The sequence below is a fragment of the Molossus molossus genome, unplaced genomic scaffold (assembly GCF_014108415.1).
Source record: "Molossus molossus isolate mMolMol1 unplaced genomic scaffold, mMolMol1.p scaffold_m16_p_16, whole genome shotgun sequence".
Lineage (NCBI taxonomy): Eukaryota > Metazoa > Chordata > Mammalia > Chiroptera > Molossidae > Molossus > Molossus molossus.
Genome location: NW_023425351.1, coordinates 24,243,188 through 24,256,917, shown reverse-complemented (window position 1 = coordinate 24,256,917; position 13,730 = coordinate 24,243,188). Strand labels below are relative to the sequence as shown.

The 13,730-nt window shown below is 37.7% G+C and overlaps 1 protein-coding gene across 2 annotated transcripts in view; it reads left to right on the top strand.

Moving 5' to 3' along the window:
• Positions 1-310: 310 nt before the first annotated feature.
• PPP1R42 (protein phosphatase 1 regulatory subunit 42) overlaps positions 311-13,730 on the top strand; it is a 48,688-nt gene continuing 35,268 nt past the window's right edge. For both annotated transcript variants that reach the window (XM_036264221.1, XM_036264222.1), the window contains exons 1-4: positions 311-509; positions 3,496-3,662; positions 6,685-6,823; positions 8,762-8,878. In XM_036264221.1, coding sequence (XP_036120114.1) covers positions 381-509; positions 3,496-3,662; positions 6,685-6,823; positions 8,762-8,878 — 552 coding nt within the window. In that variant the 5' untranslated portion in view covers positions 311-380. The remainder of the gene's footprint in view (positions 510-3,495; positions 3,663-6,684; positions 6,824-8,761; positions 8,879-13,730) is intronic.

Sequence of the window (13,730 nt, the reverse complement as noted above, 5' to 3'; positions counted from 1 at the left end):
TTTCTACTCTAAGAAAGAAAAATAATATTTTAACAGATGCCCATAATAAAAATTTAATACTAAGGAGAGGAAAAGACTTAAAAGTAAATGAGCCTTATATATTTAATTAATTTTGGTGTTTTAAAATTTTTAGTAAAAAGAATTAGTTCTATAAACTTAGAAATACCTAAATGCCCCTAGAAATGTCTATGAACTAGCTAATCAGAGTTTTATATAAGAAACCAGAAAAGTAAAAATGATTTTTCCTAAATTGTTATGTATTTAATACTCCTTGTTCTTCTTTAATTTTTAGAAAGTTGGGCATAAAACAATACTTAAACCTGCTTCTTAACATGGCATCAGAACAGAGCTAAAATGAGAGTTTGATTTATAGAGAAATCATGGTTCGACTGACCTTGGATCTCATTGCCAAAAACAGCAACCTTAAACCCAGAAAAGAAGAAACCACTTTACAATACCTGAAGAAAATAACTCATATAAATTTTTCAGGCAAAAATATAGATGCAATTGTAAGAACTCTGAAATTATTTTCTATTTTTATATAACTAGCAGTGTAAAGTTTAGAAATTGTTATCAGGGCATACCTTCTTAACTTTAATTTTGATTATACTCATTAACTATATTTTCATTAGTCAGCTTTATATTGTGTTATCATTTAATTTCTTGCTTGTGATGTTAAACTTATTAAAATTAAGTTTCTATAAAATATACCATTGTGATTATTACATATATTTGCTAAATATATATGTTCCCCTAAAATACTCTACAGTACAGCAAACTAGATTTGAAAGTGTATGTTGGAATATAATTTGAAAGATAATTACTCATATATAATTCCAGAATCTTGGAATATGAATTTTAACATATCAAAATATTAAGAATTAACTATGTGAGTACCATATTTCAAAACTTTAACAGGGAAATCTTTGTTGCACATAATTTAATGGTTATATACATGTAGATTATACTCTTTTAGTTACATCAAACAATATTATGTTTACTTGGATATACTCTGAAACTACATTTTCTCTGTGTTAAGCCAATTCTTGACTGTAATTGGGAAATTTTAAAGGCAGCAATAATCCATTTAGGTCATTTGTGTTGATATCCATTGTCTATAATAAAATGCCAGACTACAGTTGAGGGGCCATTTCTTGGAAACATATAGCCTACATGAAGAAAGGGATCATGTCTATTTTATTCACTCACTCTAAATTCCCCATCTAACACTGTGCCTGATTCATATTAAGTACTTAATAAATATTTATTGAATGAATGAATGAATGAATGAATGAAAAACACCAAAGCCCAAGGCAAAATTGTCAACTAAGACAATTGAAGTCTTTTTTTCAGAGACCCTACTCAGCTCCAGTTCTATATCCCTTCGCAGTTTTCTTTTTTTAGTTTATTTTTTATTGTTGACACTATTACAGATGTCCCCTATTTTACCCCTACTTCCCCCTCCACACAGCTCCTGCCCCACCCCAGGCCTTCACCAAACTATTTTCTGTGTCCATGGGCCATGCAAATATGTAATTTGGTCAATCTCTTCCCACCTCTGCCACCTGCTCCCCTCTGAGATCTGTCAGTCTTTTAATGCATCCATGCCTCTGGACCCATGAATCCAGTTGCCCAAACCTCATGTTTCTCTTTTGTTGCCCAAAGCTCTCTACCTCACCATACTATATACAGGCTGCTTTCTCCAAAGCTTCCCTTTCAAGTTCTTTGGCCACCCAATCAATGTTCCTTCATGTGGATGACCTTTGTTAGGAGGAAAGCAAACTGATGTAAAGTAATTTACTCTGAGATAAGAATAATTTGTAAACTTAAAGATCCCAATGTGGTTGTATTTTAAAAGATCTTAATGAGCCCTGGCCAGTTTGGCTCAGCCATTAGAGCATTGGCCTGTGGTCCAGAGTGACCCAGGTTCGGTTCCTGCTAAGGGCATGTACCTTGGTTGCAGTTTCTCCCCGGCCTTGGTTGGGTCGTGCAGGAGACAGCCACTCGATGTGTCCTTTTCACGTCGATGTTTCTCTCTCTCTCTTTCTCTCTCTCATCCTCTCTCTCCCTCCCACTCTATCTGAACAAAAAATGGGAGAATGTCCTGGGGTGAGGATAAAAACAAAAAACAAAAAAAACGATCTTAATGAAAGCTGAGACATTTTTGAGCAAAACTGTTCTATCTCTTGCCTACTTAATCTAGGCTGACTCTACCAGCACACAAGTAATGACAGCCTTTTCAAATACCTTTAATTGCTCTGGCCGGTTTGGCTCAGTGGTTAAAGTGTCTGCCTGCAAACCAGAGAGTCACAGGTTCGATTCCTGGTCAAGGCACATACAGTCCGGGGATATTTGTATAAAATATATATAAAAAGAAAGATCTGGCTCTGCGGCTCAGCAGTTAGAGTGTCAGCCTGCGGTCCAGAGAGACCGGTTTCGGTTCATACCTCGGTTGCAGTTTGTCCCCAGCCCCAGTTGGGGTTGTGTGGGTGGCAACCAGTTGATGTGTGTCTCTCTCATATTGATCTCTCTCTCTCTCTCTCTTTCTCCCTCTCTCCCTCCCGCTCTATCTGAAGATGAGTGCAAAACTGTCCTCGAGTGAGGATTAAAAAAAAAAAAAAAGAAAGATCTGCATTTACGCTAAGCAAAATAAACTTGATGAACCTCAGAGAGAAAGGGAGATGGGGGGGGGGGGGAGATAAACCAAAGAACTTATATGCATATATACATAACCAGTAGTCACAGACAACAGTGAAGGCAGGGGGGATGGGAGCCAGGAGGAGAGTGTCAATGGGGGAAAATAGGAGGACATCTGTTAATACTTTCAACAATAAAGATAAATTTAAAAAAGAAAGAAACTGATTTGTAATTCTACCGCGCAGAGAAAATCACTATTAACATTTAGGTAATGTCCTTGCAGTCTTTTTTCTAGGCATATATTCATATAACTTTATAACAGTGGTTCAATGAGTATACTGTTCTCATTTATTATGAAATCTACAAGATATTAAAGAAACTAAAGGATATTTAATGGTTATACGGTATTCCCTTCAATGGTAGTATTATAGTTTTTTTATTAACCCATTATTCTTAAATATATAGATGACTTCCAATTTTCAGTATTATAAATCACAACAGTTTACTTCCAATCCTGGAGATATACTAAGAAGACCTGATTTATAATGTTGGAGTAATAATTCGTTAAATGCTTCAACTTCAGAGGAGCTTAATTGCTTCCAAGAAATACTGCTTACACTGAGAAAATCTTTCTTAACAAATACAATTTTATTGATATGGTTACAGAATACTAAAACCTAGAACTAATTTTGTAATTATTCTAGTCTTGTTTTGACTGTGCTAAGAAAGAAAGAAATACTGTTCTTTTATTAAAACATTAAGAAAATTACAGAATGATTAAGTGAAAAACTTTCTTAAAAACAAACTTGTAAGTTTTCAGGAGAAATTAAGTATGACCTGCTTTTGTTTTTCTTTTAGGAAGACCTCTCTCTTTGCAAAAATCTTAGTGTTTTATATTTGTATGATAACCGTATTAGTCAAATAACTAACTTGAATTTTGCCACAAATCTGACCCACCTGTACCTACAAAACAACTGCATTTCATGTATAGAAAACCTCAGGTCGTTAAAGAATCTGGAAAAACTGTAAGTGTTTTTTTTAAGTAATGTAATTGTTTGTCATCATTACAGCAATATTTTTGCATGCAGGTATTTCCATTATCAGTAGTTTTGTGAAACAGGCCACAGTTTTTATTCTTTTAGTATTATTAATACAAAATAAACTGTTTCAAGTGTAATACCAGACAATTGTGTTTTATTAAGCCTGGTATAGTTTTTTTTTGTAGGAGGTTGAGCTGTCTTAAGGGCTTGTAGGAATACCTAAAAACATCCTTATGTAGGCTCAAATGGTGAGAAAAAAGTTTCCATGGAACTCAAACGAGTTCTGCGCCTTTCAGAATCACATATCTGAAGAGGGTTGGGTCACAGAATTAATGTTGATATAGATTTGATTGTAAAAAGGCATTTATTGTGCCTACAACGAAGACTGGTGGATCCAATTTCCCCAGACTGAAAGAACTACCAGTAGTTCTCAAAAAGTGAGCCAGGGGCCTTAGAATGGGCAGATAAGAGCTGGGTGGGAAATTCTGGGTTCCTTGGATAGCCAAATCAGAACCTCTGGGAGTTCGGCCCAGAAATTTTCCTTTATAAACCTACAGCTTAGGTAATTCTTCTGTACCCTACATATGAGGTAGATAGTTTAGTACTATTCCAATTCTCTCACTTAAAATAAACTCACTTAGACTAAATTACATGTAAGAATCATACAGATAAAACTTTCATTGATTCAATATAAAAAGAACATTCTATATGTATAATTTTCATATTGCTCAATGATTTTATGTTTTTGTGTTTTTTTTCCTTTTTTTTTTCTCAAATCTTTATTGTTAGATGTAAAATGTATTACAGATGTTCCACATTTTTCCCCCATTGACCCCCTCCTCCCCACTCCCGCCTCCCTCCCACCTTTTCCCACACTATTGTCTGTGTCCATTGGTTATGCATATAAGTTCTTTGGTTTATTTCTTCCCACCCCCCTAACCCCTTTACCTTTGAGGTTTGTCAGTCTAGCAATGAATTTGTGCTTCTTAATCCCTTCACCTTTTTCACCCATTCCTCCAACCCCCCTCCCAACTGGCAACCAACAAAATGTTCTCTGTATCTATGAAAATGTTTCTGTTCTACCTGTTCATTTTGTTTGTAGATTCCATTGCTGATAGATATGTATTCATTGCCATTTTGTTTGTTCATACATTTTATCTTTTTCTTCAAAAAGAACCTTCATCATTTCATACAATAACGGTTTGGTAGTGATGAACTCCTTTAACTTTTTCTTGTCTGGGGAAGTTTTTATATGTCCATCAATTCTAAATGACAGCTTTGCAGGATAGAGTAATCTTGGTTGTAGGTTCTTGCTTTTCATCACTCTGAATATTTCTTGCCACTCCCTTCTGGCCTGCAAAGTTTCTTTTGAGAAATCAGCTGACAGCCTAATGGGAACTCCCTTGTAGGTAACTAGCTGCCTTTCCCTTGCTGCTTTTAAGAGTCTCTCTTTGTCTTGAACCTTTTGCATTTTGATGATGATGTGTCTTGGTGTGGGCCTCTTGGGATTCATCTTGTTTGGCACTCTCTGTGCTTCCTGGACTTGTATGTCTGTTTCCTTCACCAAGTTAGGAAAGTTTTCTGCCATTATTGTTTCAAACAGGTTTTCGATTTCTTGTTCTCTCTCTTCTCCTTCTGGCACCCCCAAGATGCGAATGTTGGCACGCTTGAAGTTGTCCCAGAGGCTCCTTACACTAGCCTCATTTTTTTGGATTCTTTTTTCTTTTTGCTGTTCTGATTGGGGATTTTTTGCTTCCTTATATTCCAAATCGATGGTTTGCTCCTTGGATTTACGTACTCTACTATTGAATCTGTGTAAATTATTCTTTATTTCAGTTAATGCCTCCTTCAATTCTAACTGTGTATCCATGATTTCTAACTGGTCCTTTTTTATGCTCTTGAGGCCCTCCCTAAGTTCACTGAGGTTCTCACTAAGTTCATTGAGCATCCTTATAAGCAGTATTTTGAACTCAGTATCTGTTAGGTTGCTTATCTCCATTTCACTTAGTTCTTTTCTTGGCGTTTTGTTCTGTTCTTTCATTTGGGACCTGTTTCTTTGTCTCCTCATTTTGGCTGCCTTCCTGTGTTTGTTTCAGTGTATTACTTAATGAGAGGTATGGGGCTAGCTGAGACCAGATGCTGCTCGTTTGAAAGAATTTAGGAAAAACCTGAAGTAGGATCCAAGACTGGCCAATCCTATGGTTAAGCAAGTGGCAACAGCTTGGGTTGGCTTGAAAGTTGTGTGGGGTGGGGCGGGGCCTCAGGGAGTCAGCAGGGCGGGGCTACCAGTGTGAGCCAGGTTGCTGGAGTCCCAGATATGGAGACTGTCTGCCGCCCCAGGGAAGGGATCACCAAAGAACAAAGGCCTCTTACAGCACGTTTGTCCCCGAGAAAGCCCCCTCTCCAGCCCTCGCTGCAGTGCCAAACAGCTCAGTTCTTCCCTGTATGTCTCTGGCGCCCCTTGAGCTGCCTCCCCTCCAAGCTTAGAGGGAGAGAGTTCGATAAATCCGTGCGCGGGCCCTTTAGGGAGCTGCCTGGGGCTCCAGCCGCTTCAGCTTCCCTGAGCCTCAGTTCCCGCTGGTTTTTCCAGCCAGAAGTTATGGGGACTTCTCTTCCTGGCACTGGAACCCTGAGCGGGGCACCTGGTGTGGGATGGGGACCCCTCAGTCCTCAGGAAGGACCTTCCCAGCGCGGGAGCCTCCTGATTTTTATCCGCCACACGTGGGTGTGGGACCAGCCCCTCGCGCCCCCGCCGCCCCTCCTACCAATCTGGATGTGGCTGCTGCTTTAATTCTGTAGTTGTAGGACTTCCATTCAGCTTGATTTTAGGCGGTTTTGAATGATGGTTGTTCTGTAGTTTAGTTGTAACTTTGAAGTGGGAGGATGCGATACCACGTTTACCTATGCCGCCATCTTGACCGGAAGTCTCGATTTTATGTTTTTATCATGTTCATAGACCATGATGTTCACAGAATGTCTATTTACAATTATGTCTTATATTTTGCAGGTATCTTGGAAGCAATTACATTGCTGTTATCGAAGGTCTAGAAGGATTAGAAAAACTAAGAGAGCTTCATGTTGAGAATCAGAGGCTTCCCCTTGGAGAAAAGCTTCTGTTTGATCCAAGAACTCTTCATTCTCTGGCAGTAAGGCCACATTGGAGTATTTTAACAAAGCACGTAATGATTAACAGTTATAATGGACTAGGAAGGTGGTGAAGGTTTTTTTGGACATGTAGATACTATGAGTATTTATAGGCTAACTGAGACTTTATTTGAGGGTTAAAACTAATTTTTCCCATATAATTCCTCAGAGACTCAGCATCTATAGAGTGGGGATAATACCTGCTTCTAGGGCTCCTGGAAGGATCAAAAGAAGGCTGCTAAAAGGTTATGTAAAGGATGAAGTTCTAACAGATGTTAACTCACTCGTAATTTGGACCTTGGTGATTATCATATCTCAAAAAGCCTATGGAAAGAGGAGTGCACATTTGGCAAAATTTAAACGATCTAGACAAGCATTATAATAAGTCATTTTTTCACTGGATTCTGATTTGATTGTACGTTGCACTACCTATGGCTCTGACTCACCAGAAGCAGATAGTTTGGGAGCACTGGGTTTGATGCTCTAGCTGTCACTTGACATCACATGGAGGTGTCACAATGAGTTGAGAAGCCGGAGGGTACCACAGAGGCTTTTGCTAATCCTTAAAGCACGATTTGTTAAGGATAAACTTACCTTCAGTTCTGGGCAAAGGTTGGAAATTGGATATGGTTGTTATATTTACATATTTTGTTGGTTTTATTTTAGAGGACCAAGAAATGGAGGTTTCAAACCAAATATATAACCACGAAGGGATAGTGCTTTAAATTGGAAAAGAAAGAAGCAACTTGGTTTCTATCCTACCCTGTCTCTCCTTCACATAGAATCAACTGTATCTCAGCTCAACCTCAACTGACCCAAGTAGACTGACCCCACTGTGGGGACAGATAGTTTTACTATAAAGTGCCACTTGCCACTGAAAATATTTTTGCTTACTCAATTTTTGCATATATTCAAGCACATTCTGAAATTCCAACCATAAGGCATAATTTTTGTGGTTGTTGTTAACCCTCACCTGAGGGTGCCTTCCCATTGACTTTTAGATAGAGTGGAAGGGAAGGAGGGAGAGAGAAACATCGATATGAGACACATTGACTGGATGCCTCCCTCACAACCCCGACTGGGGCCAGGAATCAAACCTGTAACCCAGGCACGTGCCCTTGACAGGGGATCAAACCCAAGACCCTTTGGACCACATGCCAACGCTCAAACCACTGAGCAAGCAAGCCAGGGTTATGGCCTAATTTTTAAAGTTATATTCCAGGTCTTAAAAAACATCAGGAAGTATCTTCTCCTTTTGTCAGCTGTGTGTGGATGCCTGGGTGGGTAGACTCATCTTTGTAGAGATTCCTGGGCCTTAAATTTTAAGATATATTTGATTTAGTGTTGCCCTGTTGTATATTTGTGTCTTCATTAATAGCTGATGTTAAAATTCTAGTTAATTAGCTAATTATTATTCAAAGAGGCTTCTGAACATGTGGACTATCAAGAGAAAACTATACAGAGAGATAAAGATAAAAATAAAGACCAGATATACTTTAATTCTTGATCAATGTTTTCTATTTAGAAAAATAAAGACAAAAATGATTTCTATGTAAGTACAAGTTTTAGTAACCTTTAACATAAAATGATAATTTGCTTAAACTAAAATAAGCATATTTTCTACATTGTTACCATTTGTTCTTTGGGACATCGTTTTTCTTTCTTTGCTTCTTGATTCTTAGCTTCTTTTTTTCCATAAGTTTCTCTTATGTCTTGATCAAACTTATGAAAAACAGTAAGTTATATCTATAGTTCTGAACATTCCATCTGAAAATAATATATAATAAAGAAACAAAATCTTGATGAGTTTTTATTTTCTTGCCTAAAGAACAAAACAAAACTGATCAATCTTAAAATTTTCATGGATTAGGATTTCTGGTTCCTATATATAGCACTTAATTAGGCTATTAACTAATGCTAATTTAATTATTTTCTTACAGAAATCCCTGTCTATATTGAATATCAGCAATAATAATATTGATGACATAAGAGACTTAGAAATATTGGAGAATCTTAATCAGCTCATAGCTGTTGACAATCAACTTCTGCATGTGAAGGTAGTGTAAAAAAATTAATTTTAAAATATTTACATGAAATTGGATTTAAATAGCATACACACACACACACACACACACACACACACACACACATATATATATATATAAATTATTCTGGATTTGTTCTAAAACTAGGTTATGAACCTCTACTATTTAATGTATTTATTAGCATAATTCTGCCCTCTTATCTGGTTTTCTCTTCTATATCCAATGCCTCTATCTCTCATCAACAGAAAAAAGTTTCTCTGAGAAGGAAGTTATGCTTTTTCCCTCTGTTTTATTTTCCATCAAATATTCCCCTCTAGAGACTAGATTTCTTGCCCCTTACCTCTGATCCCCCAGTGAATGAGTTTCTAGTATCTGTGACTAGACTTGAACTCTTTCCTGCCTACTCCTTCTTGGGGAAGCACCTGGATCTTGAACTTATCCTAATTCGTACTAGCTATATTCATAGCATGTTATAGCATATTTTGGTATATTCATTCAATTACTTATTCAATATATAGGTGCTTATATGTATTGAGCACCTACATATTTTTTAGGCACTGTACTACTTTGTGTAGAACAGAGGAAGGGAGGATACAATCCCAGGGTTCAAAATCCCACAGGCAGCAAATAACAAGACTACAATGTTTTCACAAGTACTGTGGTGGTATACTAACTCAGCCTGGGGCCAAGGAAGGCTTCCTGGAAACAGTCATCTGTGAACTGAGCCATTGCCATGATCTCAGTTTCAGGCTTGGCAATTGGTGGGCTGTGGTATAATTTCTTTACATGGAAACACAAAAGAAAGAATGGCTTATTTCCTCCATAAACAGCACTGTTGTTTTCTAACTTATTTCCAGACAGCTTCCTGCTGACCTTAAATGTTACCCTGGCCTTTACAAATTCAGACCTATACCTGGCTCATCCCATAACTACTGTAAGCAGTAGATAATTATGAAAATAAGCATTAATGCATTCAACTATAAAGGAATTCCTCAAATGCCATTGAACAATCATGGTAGAGGTTTAAAATAAAAAGACCAATAAGAAAGCATGACAATTAATTGTTTCAACTTACAACATCTTAAAAGTAATTCCATTGTCTTCTGGCTTGCATTGCTTTTAATAGGTCTATGACCTATGATGATTCTTATCTTTCTTTGTATATATGCCTTTTTCTCTAGTTGCTTTCAAGGTAATATCATTAGGTTCCAGCATTTTATTATTGTACCGTGGTGTAATTTTCTTTGTGGTTTTATTGACTTTCATGGATCTATAGGTTTATAATTTACATCAAAGATGGGAGTTCTGGGTCACTATATTTTTGGTTTTAGTTCTTTTTTTTAAAAACAGCTTTATTGAGATATAATTCATATACTATACATTCACACATAAAGTACAGTGATACCTCGGTTCTCGAACGCCTTGACTTTCGACCAAATCGGTATTCGACCAGGAGATTCGAGAAACTTTTGTCTTGGAATCCGAACAAATATTTGGAACTCGAACTTCCGAGATGAGCCGAGTTGAGCCGAATGGCGTTCATTCGGCCCAGCGCGCCTTGCTTGCGTCATCAGTGTGAGTGCAGAGAGAGTCACGCTTTGTGGAGAGAGTCACGCTTTACACTGAATTTAACCCTTAGACATACTGTACACTTTTATTTCTTGTTGAGACTTATGTTTTTCTACATATTATATACAAATTAGGCCAGTAAATAGGCATTTTCTGGGGCTTGGAACGAATTAATCCAGTTTCCATTATTTCCTATTGGGTTTCATTGCTTCGGTTCTCGAACAATTTGGTTCTCGACCGTCCTCCTGGAACGAATTATGTTCGAGAACCGAGGTATCACTGTATAAAATTTCACTATTTTAGTATATTTAGAGTTGTGTGATCATCAGCAGAATTTTAGAATACTTTCATTACCCCCCCCCCCGAAAGAAACCCTGTACCCATTAATATCACTTCCTATTTTCCATCAACCCATAGCCCTAAGCAATCAAAAATCTATTTCTGATTCTATAGATTAACCTATTCTGGACATTTCATACAAATGCAACCGTATAATACTTAGTACTTGATTCCTTTTTAGTGCTAAATAATATTCTATGTGCATAGACATACATACTCTTTTATCCTTCCATTTGTTGATGGACACTTAAGTTATTTCTACTTTTTGGCTATTATGAATAATGTTGCTATGAACATTCTTGTAAAGTTTTTGTGTGGACGTATGTTGTCATTCCTATGTTGTAATTCCAAAATTCCTACTTATGAGTGGAATTTTGTGTCACATGATAAAGTTTGTCTTTAACATTTTGAGGAACTGTTTCGAAAGCAGCTGCACTATTTTACATTCACCTCAGAAAGTGTGAGGATTCTAATTTTCTGCATCATTGTCAACACTTGTTATTATCTGTCTTTTAAAATTATAGCTATCTCACCCTGGTCAGTTTGGCTCAGTGGTTAGAGCATTTGCCTGTGGTCTGGAGAGACCTGAGTTCGGTTCCTGCTAAGGGCACATACCTCGGTTGCAGTTTGTCCCCAGCCCTGGTTGGGTCGTGTGGGTGGCAGCCACTCGATGTGTCCCTTTCACGTCGATGTTTCTCTCTCTCTCTCCCTCCCACTCTATCTGAACAAAAAAAAATTTTCCTCAGGTGAGGATAGAAAATAAATAAAATTATAGCTATCTCATTGGGTGTGAAGTGGTATATAACTGTGGTTTTCATTTGCATTTCCCTAATGACTAGTTATGTTGAGTATCTTTTCACATGCATATTAGCCACTTGTATATCTTCTTGATAAAAATATCTATTCAAATCCTTTGACCATTAGTAAATTGGATTGGATTGTTTTTTTGTTGTTGTTGCTGTTGTCTTTGCTATTGAGTTGCAAGAGTTCTTTATATATTCTGGACATGAATCTATTATCAGATACAGGATTTGCAAATACTGGGTGGGGTAAAGGTAGGTTTTTACAGTTGTGAGTACGTGAAACACAGTTTATTCTTGTATTATTATTTATTATTGAATTATTTTCCATATGAACTGTAAGTCTACCTTTGCCCCACCTTGTATTTTTTTTACCAGTCTATGGCTTGTTTGTTTGTTTGTTTGTTTTCATTTTCTTAATGGTATTCTTTGAAGTACAAAGGTTTTTAATTTTGTTGAAATTTATCTTTTTTTTTTTTTCTTGGTGTCATATCTAAGGAGGCTTTGCCTAATTCAAGATCATAAATATTTATTCCCGTTTTCCTCTATAACAGTTTTATAGTTTTAACTTTTTACATTTAAGTCTTTGATCTATTTTGAATTAATTTTGTTTATGTTATAGATAAACTTGATTCTTTTGCATGCAACTATCCAAATATCTCAGCATCATTTATTGGAAAAACTATTGTCTTGTCTTGGCACCCTTGTTAAAAATCAATTGACTAGCCCTGGCCAGTTTGGCTCAGCGGTTAGAGCGTCGGCCTGCGGTCCAGAGAGACCCGGGTTCGGTTCCCGCTAAGGGCACGTACTTCGGTTGCAGTTTGTCCCCGGCCCTGGTTGGTCGTGTGGGTGGCAGCCACTCGATGTGTCCCTTCACGTCGATGTTTCTCTCTCTCTCTCCCTTCCTCTCTCTCCCTCCCATTCTATCTGTACAAAAAAATGGAAAAATATCCTCGGGTGAGGAAAAAATAAAAAAAAATCAATTGACTATAGCCCTGGCCGGGTGGTTCAGTTGGTTGGAGTGTTGTCTGGTACAACAAAAGGTTGCGGGTTCAATTTCCGGTCACAGCACATACCAAGGTTGCAGGTTCAATCCCCAATTGGAGAGCATACTGCAGGCAACTGATCGATGTTTCTCTCTCTCCCTTCCTCTCTCTCTAAAAAAGCAATAAAAACATATGCTCAGCCCTGACAGGTTTGGCTCAGCGACTGGAGGGTCAGCCTGCTGACCAGAGAGTCCCGGGTTCGGTTCCCACTAGGGGCACATTTTCCCCTCCCCCCCCAAAAAACATATGATCAGATAAGGTTTAAAAAAATCAATTGGCTATAAATGTGAGGGTTTATTTCTTGATTCCCAGTCTCATTCCATTGACCTATATGTCTACACTTATGACAGTGCTACTGTCTTGATTGCTGTAGATTTGTAGTAACTTTTGAAATAAGAAAGTGTGAGTGCTCCAACTTTGTTCTTTTTTAAGAATGTTTTGACTACCCTGGGTACCTCAAGGCCACTATTTCTTCAAGGATATGATCTACCCCTTTCTTAGTCAGTTCAGGCTGCTATAACAGAATATCATGGACTGGATGGCTTAAAAAACAAACATTTATTTCTTAACATTTTGGAGGCTGTGAAGTCTAAGATCAAAGTGCTGGTAGATACTGTGGTCTGCTGAGAACACTCTCCCTGGTTTACAGATACCTATCTTCTCATTTTCTCCTCACATGGCGAAAAGTGAGAGATCTCTAGTCTCTTTCTCTTCTTACAAGGACTCTCGTGAACTAATTATTTCCCAAATGCCCACCTACAAATATCACATTGGGAATAGGTTTCAACTTATAAATTGTGGAGAGACACAAACATTCAGTCCCTAGCATTTCCTCTACTACTCCTAGGACTTCATTTAAATACGTTTTAATGCTTGTAGTATCCCATAGCCACTGAGGCTCTGCTCATTTTTTAGTGCTTTTTTTTCTTTCTGTACCTCAGTTTTGATCATTTTTTTCTTTATTTATTTTAGAGAGGATGGGAGAGGGAGAGAGAGATAGAAACATTGATGAGACAGAATATCAATTGGCCACCTCCTGCATGCCCCCCACTGGGGATCAGGCCCACAACCTGGGCACGTGCCCTGACCAGGAATTGAACTGGTAACCTC